General features: G+C 48.1%; 2 protein-coding genes across 12 annotated transcripts in view; both read left to right on the forward strand.

Moving 5' to 3' along the window:
* Positions 1–7,914, forward strand: part of LOC122212749 (pleckstrin homology domain-containing family M member 1-like) — a 50,782-nt gene extending 42,868 nt beyond the window's left edge. For 10 of the 11 annotated variants that reach the window (XM_042926706.1, XM_042926705.1, XM_042926704.1 and 7 more), the window contains 4 exons: positions 4,012–4,238; positions 5,168–5,326; positions 6,172–6,272; positions 7,665–7,914. In XM_042926706.1, the coding sequence (XP_042782640.1) occupies positions 4,012–4,238; positions 5,168–5,326; positions 6,172–6,272; positions 7,665–7,766 (589 nt within the window). In that variant the 3' untranslated portion in view covers positions 7,767–7,914. The remainder of the gene's footprint in view (positions 1–4,011; positions 4,239–5,167; positions 5,327–6,171; positions 6,273–7,664) is intronic. The other variant, XM_042926715.1, reaches the window with a different exon arrangement.
* A 41-nt stretch (positions 7,915–7,955) lies between these two features.
* The window catches only part of LOC122212751 (leucine-rich repeat-containing protein 37A2-like), a 49,888-nt gene continuing 39,509 nt past the window's right edge, over positions 7,956–18,334 (forward strand). Inside the window, exons 1-2 of the mRNA XM_042926717.1 lie at positions 7,956–13,950; positions 16,218–16,289. Coding sequence (XP_042782651.1) covers positions 8,153–13,950; positions 16,218–16,289 — 5,870 coding nt within the window. The 5' untranslated portion in view covers positions 7,956–8,152. The remainder of the gene's footprint in view (positions 13,951–16,217; positions 16,290–18,334) is intronic.

An 18,334-nucleotide genomic window follows, 5' to 3' on the forward strand; every position in this document is an offset into this window, starting at 1 on the left:
GAGGCGGGGGGAGAGAGAGAGAATCCCAAGCAGGCCCCTCGCTGTCAGTGCAGAGCGTGATACAGAGCTTGATCCCAGGAACTGTGAGATCATGACCCAAGCCAAAATCAAGAGTCGGGCTGGTACGGAGTGAGCTTAGAAGACATCTGTGAGGAAACAAGGCCATTAGGGCAGCCATCTTGCCCAAGCAGCAGCCTGTGGGTGGAGGAACCTAGGCCTTTGCTCTCAGGAACATACACCTGCTTTCAGGGGAAAGATACGCATGCACACACCCACCACACACACTCACATGCACACGGTGACAGAAATAGCCCCATTCTGTGTTTTCATGGCATTGATAGTTTTTTTTTTCCAATGTTTATTTATTTTTGAGAGAGAGAGAGAGAGACAGAGTGTGAGCGGCAGAGGGGGAGAGAGAGAGGGAGACACAGAACCCAAAGCAGGCTCCAGGCTCCAAGCTGTCAGCACAGAGCCCGATGCTGGGCCTGAACCCATGAACCACGAGATCATGACCTGAGCGGAAGTTGGATGCTTAACCGACTGAGCCAGCCCAGGTGCCCCATCCAGTTCTTCACCAAGCTTCCCACCACCTTAGATTTAATATCCATTGATGATTCTTGCCCAAACTAATCTATGATGGCTGCAGAGTGATGATTTTCCAACCTCATGACCACCTCCACGTTTATCACTCACCATCTTATTGTCAGGAAGAGCTCCAACCCCATCCCCGTTATGTATCTGTTTGTCTATTTATTACTATTAAGGACTCAGGGATTCCTATCTCTTTCACTAGATTATAATCTGTCCCTATCCTTATTTTTTTCAAAGACGCTCTAGGCCCAAGGTGGGGTGCTAACTCATGACCCTGAAACCAAGAGTCGCTCGCTCCACCAACTGAGCCGGCCAAGCTCCCCTGTCACTATCTTTATTTGTGTTGATGGCCAAACTGTCCCAGACTACCTTAGAAACCATTCTGTATTAATTCTGTAGCTACGATACCAAAAGCGTAAGCAACAAAAGAAAAGATAGAGAAAACAGTCTTCATCATCATTGAATTCTTTTGTTTCTAAGAATACCATCAAGAAAGTGAAAGGCAACCCACAGAATGCGAGAAAATATTTGCAAGCCATGTATCTCATAAAGAATTTTTTATTTTTTATTTTTTTAATTTATTGTTTTTAATTTTATTTTTTATTTGTTAAGAGTTACATCCAAATTAGTTAGCATCTAGTGCAACAATGATTTCAGGAGTAGATTCCTTAGTGCCCCTTACCCATTTAGCCCATCCCCCCTCCCACACCCCCTCCAGTAACCCTCTGTTTGCTCTCTATATTTATGAGTCTCTTCTGTTTTGTCCCCCTCCCTGTTTTTATATTATTTTTGTTTCCCTTCCCTTATGTTCATCTGTTTTGTCTCTTAAAGTCCTCATATGAGTGAAGTCATATGATGTTTGTCTTTCTCTGACTAATTTCACTTAGCTTAATACCCTCCAGTTCCATCCACATAGTTGCAAATGACAAGATTTCATTCTTTTTGCTTGCCGAGTAATACTTCATTGTATATATATATACAGTCATCCATCATCCATCGATGGGCATTTGGGCTCTTTTCATACTTCAGCTATTGTTGATAGTGCTGCTATAAACATGGGGGTGCATGTGTCCCTTCAAAACAGCACACCTGTATCCCGTGGATAAATGCCTAGTAGTGCAATTGCTGGGTTGTAGGGTAGTTCTATTTTTAGTTTTTTGAGGAACCCCCATCCTGTTTTCCAGAGTGGCTGCACCAGCTTGCATTCCCATCTGATAAAGAATTTTTACAACTCAATAAAGAAGGACAAATAACCCAACTAGAAAATGGGCAAAAGATCTGAATACTGAATTTCCCCAAAGATATGCAAATGGCCAAAGAGCACTTAGAAAGATGCTCAGCGTCATTAGCCACCAGGAAAATGCAGATCCAAACCATCATGTGTACGACTTGGCACCCATTAGGAGAGCTTTGATCAGAAAGACAGTTAATAGCAAGTGTTAGTGGGGGGGGGTGCTGGTGGGCTCAGTTGGTATAGAGCATGGTGACTCTCAACATCAGGGTCATGGGCAGAACCTACTTAAAAAAAAAGAGTAAATTGAATTAAAAAAACAAACAAGCGTTGGGGCATCTGGGTGACTCAGTCAGTTGAGCCTCTTGATATCAGCTCAGGTCATGATCTCACAGTCTGTGGGCTCAAGCCCCACATTGGGCTCTGCGTTGACAGTGAGGAGCCTGCTTGGGATTCTCCCTCTCTCCCTCTCTCTCTGCCCCTCCCTAGCTTTTGTGCACCCTCTCTCTCTCTCTCTCTCTCTCTCAAAATAGCTAAATAAACTTTATAATTTTTTTTTTTTTTAAAGTAACCAGTGTTGGTAAGGATGTGGAAAAGCCGATGGCAATGTAAAATGGTACAGCCACTTTGAAGTCAGGCAGTTGCTCCAAAGTTGAAACTTGAAGTTACTCTATGGCTCAGCAGTTCCATTCCTTGGCGTATATGCCCGAAGGAATGAAAACATTTGTCCACACAAACACTTGTGCGTGAATGTTCACAGCACCGTCATTCATAATAGCCCCAAAGTAGCCCAAAAGTCTATAAAACGATCAATAGAGAGACAAAAGAAGGATTCATCACAAGGAATGAGATCCCAGTGGCTGCCACAACATGAATAAATCTTGAAAACATTGTTAAGCGAAAGAAGCCGGGCTCAAAGGCCACCTATGGTGTGACTATTTGTGTGCAGTGTCCAGGTTAGGTAAATCTAGAGAAATGGAAAGTAGGCTTGTGGTGGGCAGGGGTTGGAGGAGGGGTGGATTAGTGACAGCTAATGGGTATGGGGTTTCCTGTTGGGTTGATGAAAATGTTTTAAAATTGACCGCGATCATAGTCGCACGGCTCTGCAAACACACTATTGAGCTGCACGCTTTAAATTAAGTGATTGTGCGGTATGTGAATTATGTACTGTGAATTTTATCTCAATAAAGCTGTTACCAAGAAAGTGTTCCAGATTTGGCCAGCGGGTGCCCCTCTGAGCTGGCTCTCATGTCCATTTGACGTGCCCCAATCCATATTTTGAGCACTTTCTTACTTTCTAGCACAAGATAATTCAGACTTATTTTATACTCTTTCCTAACTCCAGCCTAGGAATCAACCTTTGTCCCAGAAGTCTTGCTTCCTATTTGGGGGGGAATGCAAAACCAAGATTTAGGCATTTATCATTTCGTTTAATCATCATGACAACCCTAGTAAGTGGGTACTGGCATATCTTCCTTTTACAAATGAGGCCCGGAGAGGTAAAGTATATTGCCCAAGGTCACACTGCAGCCCAACCTTTGAAAGCAGGCGATGTGAATCCAGAGTCCCCGCCCCTTGCACCTCCCCCTACACACACACACACACACACACACACACACATACAGAGTGTGAAAGTGAAGTTTATTTCTTCAACAAGGTCACTTTTACTTGAGTGACCCCAGTTTTGAGTGGAAACAAAGGTGTAGAGCTTATAAGACAGCCTCTCAGGAATTGCACAAGGCAGGGTATACCCTTGGGAAAAGTCACATATCATGCGTCTGGGAGCGTGGGGTTGAGGGCAGATCAACACCCAGTAGCCTGGCCCTTCCTACGAGAGCACATGTTCAAACCCACACACGCAAGTACCAGTAAAGTCCAGTGCTCATCAATCTCCTTTGCCAGCCTCACTCCCCACCCCTGTACCCAAATGCTGCCCATAGCCAGGTGTCCTTTACAAGAGTGAGAATGGCTAAAAGAGGAGAAAACCTATAGGTGAAAGGAGATCAGCCTCGGTTTTTCACTGTTGACGCTGGGCAATGGCTACATGGAGATTCATGATATTATTCTCTCTTATTTTGTAAGTGTTTGAAAGTTTCTGTAGTAAAAGAAAGTATAAAATGGTGAGAGGAAAGAGAAATAGCCAGGCGGGGAGCCGTGAGTGAGCCGGGACATTTGGCTGCTCTCTCCAGATTCCTCAGGTGCTCAGAGGAGACCAGCAGCACGTCCGGGAGATCCTCGGGACCACAGGCCCTCAGCTGCACCTTCTCCCCTCCGAAGATGATGAGGATGCTACTCATGTCCTTGGTCAGCTGCCTCGTTGCCATAAATGAGGCCAAGCTCATCAGTCGCTGTGACTTGGCCAGAGTGCTGCACAAGGAGGATCTGGATGGGTTTGAGGGCTACTCCCTGAGTGACTGTGAGTGCCGCTTTCTCACACTCCCGCCCCCCCATTCCTCTTCTGCTCCTGGTCACCTCCTATGTGGCCATCTTTCCATCATTCATCTTTCGAAGCCAAGTTCAAAAAGCAGCCCTCCCCGAGAAGCCCCTCCCAACATTCTATATTCCTTCCACTGAATATTATTAACTGAGCACTTACTATGTACCGGGAACTATTTTAGGGGCTGGGGACAGAGACATCAACAAAGCCCCTTCCTTCACAGTGTTCGCATTCTAGGGGGAGAGGCGAGCCCCAAACAAACACACAAACATATGAAGTACTTCCTGGTGGTGATAAATGTTATGCAGCAGAATAAAGCCAGGGCAGTGAGAGGTAACCTTGTCCTTGAAGGGGAAGTCAAGGAATACCTCTCTGAGGAGGTGACATTGAGCAGCACTGAATGAGGCAAAGGACCGGGTCACCCAAATGTCTGGGGAAGAGCATTCCAGGCAGAGGGAGCAGGCAGTGCAAAGGCTTCGTCCTCCTCCCTGGTGGGGCTAGCTTCCTTTTGCCCAGATTTTGCACACACCTGTCTTGTGCCGTCCTTCTCATTTTATCTTGTCTTGTGGTCCTTTAAGGGGTGCGTCTTCGTTCTTGCTGAAGGCACCAGCTGCCTTTGCCCCAGCTGAATGTCCCTCACTGGGCTTTGCACGGGTCATGGCACACAGTAGGCGATCATCAAGTGCAGGAGATGCGGATGGACAGCGGGATGATGAGCGGTTGTACTGAGGGGCAGGTGGATGGACCGAAGGGCGAGGAGAGAAGCTAATGGGTGTTTCCGGCCAGCTCGCCCCGTCTAGCCTCTTAGGCCTTGTTCCTTTCTTCTGCTTCCCCGTCTCCCTTTCTCCTCCGTGTCCTTTGTCCCTCAGTTCAGAGCCCTCTAAAAACCTTCTTCTCCCTGTTCTAAGGGCTGTGCCTGGCTTTTGTGGAGAGCAACTTCAACCTATCAAAGGTAAATGAAAATGCAGACGGCAGCTTCGACTATGGCGTCTTCCAGATCAACAGCCACTATTGGTGCAATGATCACAAGAGTCACTCGGAAAACATTTGCCACGAGGACTGCAAAGGTCTGGCCGGGGTCTCAGGGTGGGAGAGGGGAGAGGATGAGTGGGGTCTACTCACAGGACTTCTCGTCCCACTCCAAGCCTGGGAATGCACCCAGGAATGCCTTTGCTGAGCAGAGGATTTCACTAGTGGCTACGATGCCCCTCCGGTTAGGAGATTCTCCGGGGTGCAGGCTCCAGAAAGGCTCTGCACACCCAGTAACAGAGGACAGCAGCGGCCAACATTTAGCGAGAGTGTGTTGTATGCTGAGCACTTCACATGCCAGCTTCTCATGCGGTGGAAACTATTATGATCCCCGCTTTACAGACGAGCAAACTGAGGCTCATAGAACCAGTGCTGAATGCCAGACTGGTGGCCCTGAAGGCTCAGCTCTAACCATCAAGTCCTGACTTTGGTCAATGGCCTGATTGATTCGAGGCCAAGGGCAAACTCCCCACCTCAGAGCCACTCGTGGAGGCTCCACAGGTCCATGACTTTGCCCCTTACTCCCTCTTTCGTACTCTGATCAACATCCCTGCACTCTTCACCTGAAGAGCCTCTCTCATTAGGCAAGGTTTACCTCGGCCTCTGTGCTGCCTGTTTTGACATTTCCTTTCCCTAGAAACCCTCAAACGTGGCGCGAACCAGCATGTACCCTAGCTAGGATGTGTGGTAGTAAACATACATTTACTCCTGCCCCTCCTGCCCCCACCCCTAGCCACCCTTGACCTCTAGCAGCCATTGTAGGGATATCTCCATGGGCCTCTGGGAGGGAGCCCTTGCCTAATCTGGAAGGACTCAGCCCCCGGGGGGCGGGGAGAGCCGGTGTCTGCCTCAGTCTCTGGGACTGTCCTCTGTGTTCCCACAGGTATTCTCTGTCTCCCCTTCAGAACTGCTGAGCCCCGATCTTCTCTCAACCATCAACTGTGTGAAAAAGATTGTGTCTGGAGCAGGGGGAATGAAGAACTGGTGAGGAGGTCACTGTGGGACTAAGTCAGCAGGCAGAGCCCCAAGAAGGATGTAGTGACAGGAGGGGACAGGAGGCAAGGACTCCACCCCTTCTAACCATCTAGAAAAATGTGGGAGAGCGGCGGGCTTGGAACTGGGACTTACAAGACTTGGGATCTGGGTCTTTCTCTGATGTTGTATTAAAACTGTTTTGGACACAGTAGCAAAGGAACTTGAGTTAGCTGAGGGAGATGGCTTCGGAGGGGACAAGGTGTCTCACCGAGCTTACCCAAGGGGTCTCTTCTCTGGAAGAGAACGGAGGCGGAGCTGGGAACTGTCAGTGTGGCTTTCCTGACAAGTTTCTGCCTCCTCGTGCATTTCCTTCACTACTTTCTTTGTAGAGCAGTATATTCTGCTCCCCATTCCAGAGGACAGACTGTGGCTGCCCCCAAGTTAACGGGCTAATGTTCTGAGCAGTCACGGAGACTGGCTAGTCTCAGCCCCAGAGTCCAAGGGGCTGGGATAGAGAATCTGATTGGCTCAGCTTGGACCCATCATCCGACTCTTGATTTTGTCTCAGGTCACGATCCCAGAGTTTGTGGGGTCAGCCCCACGTCGGGCTCTGTGCTGAGCGTGGAGCCTACTTGGGATTCTCTCTGTCTCTCCCTCTGTCCCTCTCCTCCGCTCACGCTTTCTCTCTCTCAGGAAAAAAAAAATTAAAAAAAGTCTAGCTTCCTGAAAAAGGTGAAAAGATGAGAAAAAGATTCAGCATTGATGCTAAAGATTTCAGAAACCTGATTATAACAACAGATCCATTCCTGCATGAGGCCAGTCTTGGAATCAGTTCCATATAAAAACTATTCCTGTGTGCTAGACATTGGGATTAAGATAAAAACCCCCTCTCTCTTGCATTTTACATGCTAGAGGTTGTGCCAGACCATAAGCAAGGACTAAAAATACATTAGAAAAGGGGCTGTGAAGGAAGTAAACTGAGTGCTAGTTGCAGTATTTCAAGAAAATTGTTTAACACGCTGACTATAACATCCTAAGTGCCTTCTCCATGTGGGCGCACAGAGTGGACCTCTGAAAAGTGGCCTTGTTACTTTTTCTAGATCAATGGCTATGTCCAGTCAAGATGAGATGGGGGAAGTTTTCCCACCCAGTGTAAATAAAGGGCTAGAATTGGTTTCCGGCCCTCTTTCCCAGAATGAATTGCTTAGCACTCCCCCCAAACTCCTCCTACAGACATTTAGGGGCCATCGCAGATTCAGTGGTAGGCCCCCATCTAACAGAGTGGTGAATTAATAATCAGCCATGGGTATTGAGAATTTAGAGGAAATGGCAACATTTTAGAATATCTGACTGTGAAGTGTGTTCTCCTCCCCATCGCCCTAACTGGTGCTTATTTTGCAGGTCAGCTACTTTTCTTGGAAGCAGTATGGCCAGGGGGAGGAAGAACGTCTCTCGGATTTAAGCTTTGAAGAGCAAGAGTTCAAATTGCTAGAGCTGGACTAGCATTTTTTAATTTCCCAGGATGCCAGGTCCTGTGGCTTCCTTGGAAGCTCTGCTCCACTCCCCCACCCTTCCACCCCTCAGAGCTGCGGGAGTGCGGGGCCACCCAGATCTGAGTCCAAGTACTACCTTGCTGTGAGCAGCCCCAGGCCGGGGAGGGGGGGGAGGGGGGGGGGGACTGGGGGGGAGTGGTGGCCTTTGCAGGGTGGAGGGAGGCCTGGGCCCCAAGTGATTCTGGGAAAAGGGCCCGCTCTGCTGGTGCGGAGCCCATCTCCAGGGAGCTAATAAAGGTGGTGTAAATAAAGACGTCATAAATAAAGGGTGGGACGTTGGCGGGGGAGGGGCGCGCAGTTGCTAAAGGTGCGCGCGCGCATCACGGGGCTGCCATAATGGTTTGGCTCCCGCTCAGGGCCCAGCGCCAGTACCCTACTCGCCTGGGTCGCTGCGCCCCGGAGCCTCCGCCTGTCATGTCCCGGCTGCGCCTGTTGGCCCCACTGCTTCTCTTTATGTGGCAACCGTTGTGGCTGCTGGTCCAGGCAGCTCAGCCTCCGGAGTGGGCCCTGGACCCTGCCCAGCTGACTTCCGACCCCCTGGAGGCGGCTGAGACCTGGTCTTCGCGCTCCTCTGATCCCCCGCCCGAATCGCCCCAGGCACTTACACCCCCAGCTGAGCCCGGGGGCTTTAATTACCTGGGGTCCTCTGCTCCAGCCCAGATGTTGGCCCCGCCTAAGGAGTTGACCGAGACTTTGGTTCCATTGCTGGACACGGATTCGTTTGGAGAACTACCCCCAGGGCCAGATGAGGATCTGAATGACCAGCTAACCCAGCATCAAAGGCTCCCAGAGGTGGTTCCAGTGCCAGGTTGGGATCAGAATCAGACCATAGCTCCGCCTCCTCATCTCAAAAGTAAGACTAAAACTGTAGGTTTAGATCAGGCCGAAGATCACCAGTCATTTGATTCCAATATGGGTCTCCTGTATCCTGAGGAGAACCTACCTATGGGTTTCCCAGGGGGACCAGATCAACTTCCAAACTTCTCTGAGGAGGCTGAAATTCCTCCACCCTTGCAGAAGACCCCAAATCATCTAGAGTCCCCTGAGGAAGCTGAATCTTTTTTGCCCCAAGGGGAGGCTCAGGCTCAGCATCCAGAGCCCTCTGAAGAGACAGAAACATCTCTACTTGAGCAGGAGGCTCCATCTCAGCGTCCAGAGTCCCTTAAGGATGGAAATTCAGCAAACCCACAAGAGGCCCCAGCTGAGCCTTCAAGTACCCCTGAAGAGGTCGAACCTTCTTCAGTCCAGCAGGAAGCCTCAGCTCACCCTACAGAGGCCCCCGAGGAAGTGGAACCTTCTCCAACCCCCCAGGAGGCCCCTGCTCAGCCTCCAGAGCCATCTAAGGACATCATATCTCAACTGTTAGCACATCATGAAGTAAATGTGCTATCTCCAAGTCAGAGTGAAGCTCAGAAGCCAAGCTTCCCCAATGTCACTGTTAAACCTCTGGATCTTACCATAACTCTAACTCAGCCTGCGGAGCACCCTGAGGAGGCTGGACCTACCCCAGTCCAGCAGGAGGCCCCTGCTCAGCCTGCAGAGCGCCTCGAGGAGGTTGAACCTACCCCAGTCCAGCAGGAGGCCCCTCCTCAGCCTGCAGAGCGCCTCGAGGAGGTTGAACCTACCCCAGTCCAGCAGGAGGCCCCAACTCTAGTTCCAGAGTTCCCTATCGAGTATTTAACTCAACTTGCAGTAAGTGATGAGGTGACATCTCTACCTCTAGGTCAGTATCCAGATTATTTAATGTTTCCCAGGGTTATAGGTAAGCCTTTAGATGTGGAATTTACCACAACTCCAGGGCCTGATAAAGGTGTTGAATCTTCTATAGCCCAGCAAGAGGCCCCACCTCAGCCTCTTGAACACACTGAGGAAGCAGAACTTTCTCTAACCCAGCAAGAGACCTCGGGTAAGCCTCCAGAGGAGGTTGAGCCTTCAAGTGAGCAGGAGACCCCAGGTCAGCCTTCCGAGCCTCCTGGGGTGATTGATCCTTCTCTAAGGCAGCAGGAGACCCCAGCTCAGCCTTCAGTGCCTCCTGAGGAAGGTAAGCCTTCTCTAAGCAAACAGGAACCCCCAGCTCAGCTTCCAGACCGTTTTGGAGAAGCTGAACTTTCTCCAACCCAGGAGGAGGCCTTAGCTCAGCTTGCAGAGCTCCTTAATGAGGCAGAATCTTCAACCCAGCAGGAGACTCCAGCTCAGTCTCCAGGGGAGATAGAATCTTCTGCAACCCTGCAAGAGCAACCAGCTCAGCCTCCAGAGCTGCCTTCCAGGGAGGTGGAACCTTCTCCAACCCAGCAGGAGCACCCAGCTCAACCTCTATGGCATCATAAGATGACAGTTTCACCTCCAGGTCACTACCATGATCAACATTTAAACCTGCCCGATGTCAGTGTGAAACCTCCAGATGTGCAGCTTACCATGACTGCAGAACCCACTACAGAGGTGGGACCTTCTGCAGTTCGGCACGAGACTATAGCTCAGCCCTCAGTGCCTCTTAATGTGGAACCTTTTGAAACCCAGCATGAAGCCCCAACTCTGCCTCCACAGTCCCCTGAGGTTGAATCTTTGCCAGTTCAACAGGAGACTCCAACGCAATCTCCAGAATCTACCACACAGGAGAAATTTCCAACACAGCAGGAGACCCCAGTTCAGTATCCAGAATATCCTGGAGAAGTTGAACCTTCTACAACTCAGCAGGAGGCCCTAGCTCAGCAATCACAGGCCCCTGAGGAGGGTGAATCATCCTCAACCCAGGAGGAGGCCCCGACTCAGCTTCCAGAGGCCCAGGAAGAGAGTGAACCTTCCCCTCTCCAGGAGGAGGGCCAGGGTCAGCACCCACAGGCCTCCGAGGGGAGTGAACCACCTACAACCCAGGAGGAGGCCCCAGTTCAGCATCCACAGACCCCTGAGGAGGTTGAACCTTCTTCAACCCAGCAGGAGGCTCCAGCTCAGTATCCTCAGGCATCAGAGGAGGGTGAGCCTTTTCCAACCCAACCAGAGACCCCAACTCAGTATCCAGAGCCCCTTGAGGGGACTGAGCCTTCTCCAGCCCAGTCAAAGGCCACAACTCAGCATCCAAATCCCCTTGGGGAAGTTAAACCTGCAACCTATCAGGAGGCCCCAAGTCAGCATCCACAGACCTCTGAGGAAATTAACCCTTCTGCCACTCAACAGGAAGCCACAGCTCAACATCCAGAGCCTTCTGGTGAGGTTGAACCTTCTCCAACCCAACAGGAGGCCCCAGCTCACTCTCCAGAGCATCAGGTGGTAACAGTTTTTCCTCAAGGTCAGAATCAAGCTCAGCTCCTGCTGTTGCCTAATGTCACTGTTAAACCTGTGGATTCCTCAGTTACCATGACCTCAGAATCCACTAATGAGGTTGAAGCTTCTCCACTCCGAGAAGAGGCCTCAGCTCAGTCTGGAGTGTCCCCTGAGCAGTTGGAACCTTCTCCAATCCAGCAGGAGGTCCCACATCAGCATCCAGCGCCCCCTGAAAATGTGGAATCTTCTCCAGTCCAGCATGAAGTCTCAACTCCACCCGAAGATTTTCCTGAGGAAATCGAACTTTCTCCAAGCCAGCAGGAGAGCTCAGCTCTGCCTCAAGTGCCTGTTGCAAGTATAGAACCTTCTCCAATCCAGCAAGAGGTCCCAGCTCAGCAACCAAAGCCCAATGAGGGGGTCGAGTCTTTTCCAGTTCAGTATGAGCATCCAGCTCAGCCTCCAGGGTCCTCTACAGATGTTGTAGCTCAGTCTCCAGTACAGCATGAGGTGACATTCTCACCTCCAGGTCCAGGTGAAGATCAGCATCCAGTGTTGCCTAATATCACAGGTAAACCTGTGGATCTGAGGATTTTCCTAAGTCCCCAGGCAACTAAGGAGGTGAAACATCTTCCAGTGCAGCAGGATGTCCCTGCTCAATCTCCTATTCCCCCTGAGAAAGTCGAATTTGCTCCAGCTCAGTCCAAGCATCTTTCCCAGTCTCCAGAGTCCCCTGAAGATGAGTCTTCTCCAGGCCAACAAGAGGTCCTAGCTCAGACTCCGGACCCCCCTAAGGCTGTGGACCCTGCTTCAGGCCAACAGGAGGCCCCAGCTCAGTCTGGAGTCCCCCAGCTGGCCCCAGCTCAGCCTTCAGAGCCTCCTGAGAAGGTAGAACCATCTCCAGTTCAGCAGGAAGTCCCAGCTCAGCCTTCAGAGCCCCCTAATGAGGCAGAATCTTCTCCAACCCCGCAGGAGGCCCTGGTTCAGTCTCCTGTCCCCCAGCAGGCCCCAGCTGTATCTCCTGAGCCCCCTAAGGAGGTAGAACCTTCTCCCACACTGCAGGAGGCCCCAGCTCAGCCTTCAGAGCCCCCTAATGAGGCAGAGTCCCCAACCCAGCAGGTGGCCCCAGCTCAGTTTCCAGTCCTCCAGGAGTCCCCAGCTATATCCCCTGAGCCCCCTAAGGAGGTGGAACCTTCTCCCACACCTCAGGAGCCCCCAGCTCAGCCTTCAGAGCCCGGTAATGAGGCAGAATCTTTTCCAACTCAGCAGGGAGCCCCAGTTGTATCCCCTGAGCCCCCTAAGGAGGTAGAACCTTCCACACAGCAGGAGGCCCCACCTCAGCCTTCAGACCCTCCTGAGAAGGTGGAACCATCTCCAGTCCAGCAGGAAACCCTATCTCTACCTCTCGAGCCACTTAAGGAGATAGAACCTTCTCTAACACAACAGGAGGTACAAGCTCAGCCTTCAGAGGCCCCTGAGAAGGTAGAACCATCTCCAATTCTGCAGCAGTCTCCAACTCAACCTCCGGAGCCCTCTAAGGAGGCAGAAACTCCTCCAGCCCAGCAGGAGGCCCCAGTTCAGCCTCCAGAGCCACCTGAGGAGGTTGTAGCACAACCTCCAGTCCATAATGAGGTGACAGTTCCACCTCTAGGACAAGAGCAAGCTCAGCATCCAAACTTGCCCAATGTTACTGTTCAGCCTGCTGACCTGGAGCTTACTGTAACTCCAGAACCTACTGTGGAGGCTGAGCAGTCTACAATCATGCAGCAGACTCTAGCTCCTCCAGAGGACACTGAGGTGACACCTCCACATCCAGAGCAGGTCCAGGCTCAGCATCCAAATTTGACTGAAGTCAGAGTTCAGCCTTTAGACCTGGAACTGACCATAACTCCAGAACCCACTACAGAGACTGAACCTTCTCTAACCATGCAAGAGACCCCAACCCAGCCTCCAGAGCCACCTAAGGAGGTTGTTCAGTATCCGTCCCAACAGGAAGTGACAGTTCCTACTCCAAGTAAGGATCAAGGTCAGCAACCAACATTGCCCAGTGTCACAGCTCATCGTGTGGACTTGGGGCTTACCATAACTCCAGAACCTACTACAGAGGCTGAACATTCTACACCCGTGAAGGAGACTACAGCTCCTCCTCCAAAGGACCTTGAGGTGACACTTGCACATCCAGAGCAGGTTCAGAGTCAGCATCCAAACCTGACTGAAGTCACAGTTCCACCTATGGACCTGGAACTTACTGTAACTGCAGGATCCAGTGTGGAGACTGAACCTTCTCCAACCATGCGAGACACCCCAACTCAGCCTCCAGAGCCACCTAAGGAGGTTGTAGTTCAATATCCATTCCAGCAGGAAGTGACAGTTCCAACTCCAAGTAAGGATCAAGGTCAGCATCCAGCATCACCCATCATCCCATTTCGTCATGTGGAGCTTACTATAACTCCAGAACCTATTACAGAGGCTGAACATTCGACAACCCTGAAGAAGACTACAACTCCTCCCCCAAAGGACCTTGAGGTGACACTTGCACATCCAAAACAGGTTCAGAGTCAACATCGAAACCTGACTGAAGTCACGGTTCCACCTATGGACCTAGAAATTCCTGTAAGTCAGCAACCAGAGTCATTTGAGACAGGTTTTCCTCCAACAACTGAACATCCTGTGGTGCATTTTGTAAACTATACCTCAGAAAAGGCATACACAACTTTAACTTGGCAACCAGAACAGAATGCCACCACAGACCTCAAAATATGTGAGCGCTGTACCTGCAAAGATGAGACACTGTCGTGTGTTGGTCTCAGCCCACAGCAGAGGCTCCGCAGAGTGCCCGTGCTGGAGCCCGACACCTACAACGGCACCTTCACCATCTTGTAAGAATCGCCTTTACTTGTTTGTTCTCTGCCTCCTGCTTGACATGGCAGTCTCTTCCTCAATGTCGTCCTGGGCCTTCCTCATCTCCCCAACCACGTTGACTGACTTTCTGTTTTTAGCTTTTCTTTGTCAACTATCCCTTATCTTCATTTTCCTTTTTACTACTGTTCGCCCTTCTCCAATCTTTTACTTGTAATTGTCCTTATTCTTTTTCCTTATCCAATTTTTAGCCCCATTATTTCATTCCTTAACCTCTACTCTCCCATTTTTGCTCCATCCTCTATAATAGGATACAACAGAGTAGTGAAGAGTAGAGATTCTGGAACTAGATTGCCTGCGTTTGGGCCGAGGTCTGTCATCTATTAGCTTTGTGACTCAGTTTCCTTTTCTGTGAAATGGAAATTATGATAGTTACCATCTCATGGGATTATGGTGAGATCTAGATGAGGTAATACATATGAAGCACTTGGATCAGTGCCTGGCGAAATAGGAGTGTTAGCTGTTATTATTTTGATTCCCCAGACCTCATCTTTGACGCCCGGCCTTCCACATACAGTACTCAGTTTGGGCCCAACCCAAGAGTAAGTACTATGGGCGCCACACTAGGATGAAATCGTCTTCAGAACATGAAATGACAGGTGGGAAGAAAGGAAATGGTCATAAAAAGGGAGGTGGCATGTAATTAAGTACTAAAAGAGGTACCATGGGTGTTGGAATTCAGCAGACTCTGTAATCAGCGGAGTATGGAGGTCAGGGAGAGCTGCATGGATAAGCTAACACTTTAGCTGAGACTTAAAGAGTGGCTCTGATGTGTTAAATAGAGAAAAAATGGGTATAAGTCTAGGCAAAGGCACGGCTGCAGGAATGATCAGGAATTAAGAATTAGGTTAAGCAGTTAAAGATCCAATTACGAGAAACCTTGACTATCAGCTAGAGAGGTTTGAACGTTAGATTCTGAGTTAGAGAGAGCCATTGAAAGTTTTCAAGCATGAGATATACAGACCGCTGAAACAGGATTATTTTCAGTTCCCCATATAGGCCGATCTGGAGAGGAGAGCTTGATCCAGCGAGACCAGATAGAATGTTCTAACAAAACCTGGGAATAAAGTAACAAGGGGCCGACTCAGAGTGGCTGAAAAGAGTAGAAAGAAAAGCCTTGAGAGCACTGCAAAGGAGGAAGTGACAAGATAGACTAACTGATGACAGTCGCGGGTGGGGTGTGCACGGGAAAGAGAAAACTCAGATATTACTCTGAAACTTCTGTCCCAGATAAGGAGAATGATGGAAGTTGAGGCATCTTTTACCAGGGAACACAGAGCAACCAGAAGGCTTCAGGTTGACTGGAAATGTCCACCAGGCACATGGGCAGATGGGTATCTGTTTTGAATTTATTCCTGACTCCCCTGAAAAAAATGTGTATATAAACTGACCAGGTAAGCTGTTGCTGAGGGAAGAGGACAAAACTAAAGGTAAAGATTCAAAGTCATACGCAGAGTTAGCGGTTGAAACTGAACCTCAGGCATTTAATAGCTTCTCTTAAACATGTGTAATTCATGGATACATGAATTATCATGGATACTTTTTTTTGTTTTTAATGTCACAGGTATAGAGGATAAAACGTGAAAATCCCACCCCACCCTCCCTACCACTCATAAGATAACTCCTGTCACCTTTTTGGTGTGTGTCCTTCCTTCCCATCTCTTTCCTTTGCATTTTTTCCTAATTTCCTAATGAGGGGATACTTTTTAATTCCTTGCCCAGTGATTTGTTGCTTTTCCCTATACAATATGTCTAAGAAATCTTTCCATGTTAGTTATTCTAATTTCTAACTTCCCTTATCCTTCTAACACCTAGAGAGGTTTCAGTAGAGGGCTTCTTTACATTTGTTTGCTGATAATGGTAAATTTTTTACCATTTTTTTCGTTGAATTATTATTTTCTCATTGATTTGTGGAAGGAACCATTTTAGACACATAAGTGATTTGGGGAAAAAAAATACTTATCTCCAGAGTAATTAACAGGCGTTATCTACCCAAGGAATGGAACAAATAGGAAGTTCAGGTTCTAAGGAGCTGGCTTGTTTGTGCCAGTGGCCCCACGCTATCTCTTTATTAATTGCACCACCTGGGATGCTGATAGCCGCGGAAATTAGAAAGTTGGCATTTACTGCATTGGAATATTCCCCACAAGGTTGCCAGTGATTCTTTTATTTATTCTGTTCATTCCTTTCCTACCTATTCAAGGATCTGAACTGTGTTTCTTCACAGAAATTTCCAAGGAAACTCTATTTCTCACATTGATGAAAATGTATGGAAGGGATACCGTTGGGCTGAGAAACTGTGAGTATATTCTCTCCAAATACGAATACAAAAAAAAAAAACAAAAAAAACAAAAACTAACTGCATTCTAAGGTCCTTCTTGGTCCAGAACTTTGAAGTCAGTAGCTCTGAGGAAAGGTGTTTCCCCTTCCATATCCCAACTCGACCTCTACCGATTGCAATTCTGTGTTAATTTTTTTTTTAACGTTTATTTATTTTTGAAACAGAGAGAGACAGAGCATGAACGGGGGAGGGTCAGAGAGAGGGAGACAGAGAATCTGAAACAGGCTCCAGGCTCTGAGCTGTCAGCACAGAGCCCGACGCAGGGCTCGAACTCACGGACCGCGAGATCATGACCTGAGCTGAAGTCGGCCGCTTAACCGACTGAGCCACCCAGGCGCCCCATCTGTGTTTATTTTAAAAATTAAATTTGGCAGGTTCCCTTTAAAATTAGAATCAATTTCAACTTATTTTCCATTATACAAGGAATACGTGATTATAGTCTCAATATATAAAAATGAAATAACAGGGGGGCCTGGGGGGCTTATTCGGTTAAGTGTCCAACTTCGGCTCAGGTCATAATCTCAACGGTTCGTGGGTTCAAGCCCCACGTTGGGCTCTGTGTTGACAGCTCAGAGCCTGGAGCCTGCTTCGGATTCTGTCTCCCTCTCTCTCTGCCCCTCTCCTGCTCATTCATTCCCTCTCTCTCTCTGTCTCAAAAATAAATAAACATTAAAAAAATTTTTTTTGATGAAATAACAGATCTAGTGAACACCTGCCTTATGTTCTAATCCCCCCACTGCTGGGATAGCCACTACTCTGGATTTAGTATATATCCTTCCAGACCTTTTTCCATGCATTTGCCTACATACATATTTACAGCAAAATAGGTTTGTTGTGTGAGTTTATCTTTTTTTTACATAAATTGTAACATCCTACAACTCGATTCTTTTGCTTCGTGGTATGTCTTAGACTTTTTTTCTTCCAGTACATAGAGGGTTACCCCATCCATGCAAGCTGCTGCATAATATTCCATAGTATGAGTGTATTACGATTTAGTAATTCCCCTCCTGATGGATGTTTAGGCTGTGTCCAGTTTTCTTATTACATGCATTGCTGCATGGACCACCTCATACATGCATCTTTGTGTACGTGGGTGGGTATTTCTGTAGAATAGATCCCTGGAAATGGAACTGTTGGGATGAAGACGATGTCGATATATACAATTTTAATTGCCCTCAAAAAAGGTGTGCCAATTTACACACCAATCCATACACCATGACAGCATTCATTTCCTCCTACCCTCCCACTCTTGGATATTCTCCATTTCTTGGCTGATCTGGTGGGTGAATAAAATGGGTCCCTTCTGAATTTGAATTTTTCTGATTACGTATACATTTAAATATCTCTGTATGTTTCCTGGGCATTTGTGTTTCTTGTCTGAATTTTCTGTCCTTTGCCAATTTTTTTGTTATCTTTTTTTTAAATTGATTTGTAGAAAAAGTCAGTGTAGACACAAGTAATTTTGGAAACAATATTATACTCAAAGTAACTGACTGGCATTTTTCATGACAGATTGTGTGTCATATCATCAGTTCAACTTGGGTAGATAAGTCATAAATGACTTCTGAATTAATAATAAAAGACATAACAGTCATAGTAATCTAAATGTAGGGATTATGATCCCCCTAAAGTAGATTCCCCCCTGCCCCTTAGTCTGATAACCTTACTGGTAAGGGACAAATGGTAGAACAAGGTAGTTGTTTTCTTATGAATTTTATGAATTTCTTAAATACTATATATAGTTTATATTTTCTCATGATAGTATCTAACTTGGAGATCTTATTTCCCAAACTTGTAAGAAAAATGAAAGTAATTTGGCACAAGGAACAAGAGAGAGTGGAGAGAGTGGGTAGGCTGAGGGACAGGGGTAGGAGAAAAACTTTGAATTGTGTATTATATACCTTTGGAATTCTGAGCCATGCAAATATATATTACCTATTAAAAAAAATAAACTGAAATTAAAAAAATATTTTTTGAAAAGCGTGTATTTGGTAGTTTATATA

Source organism: Panthera leo (assembly GCF_018350215.1).
Source record: "Panthera leo isolate Ple1 chromosome E1 unlocalized genomic scaffold, P.leo_Ple1_pat1.1 chrE1_random_Un_scaffold_49, whole genome shotgun sequence".
In the NCBI taxonomy this organism is placed as follows: Eukaryota; Metazoa; Chordata; class Mammalia; order Carnivora; family Felidae; genus Panthera; species Panthera leo.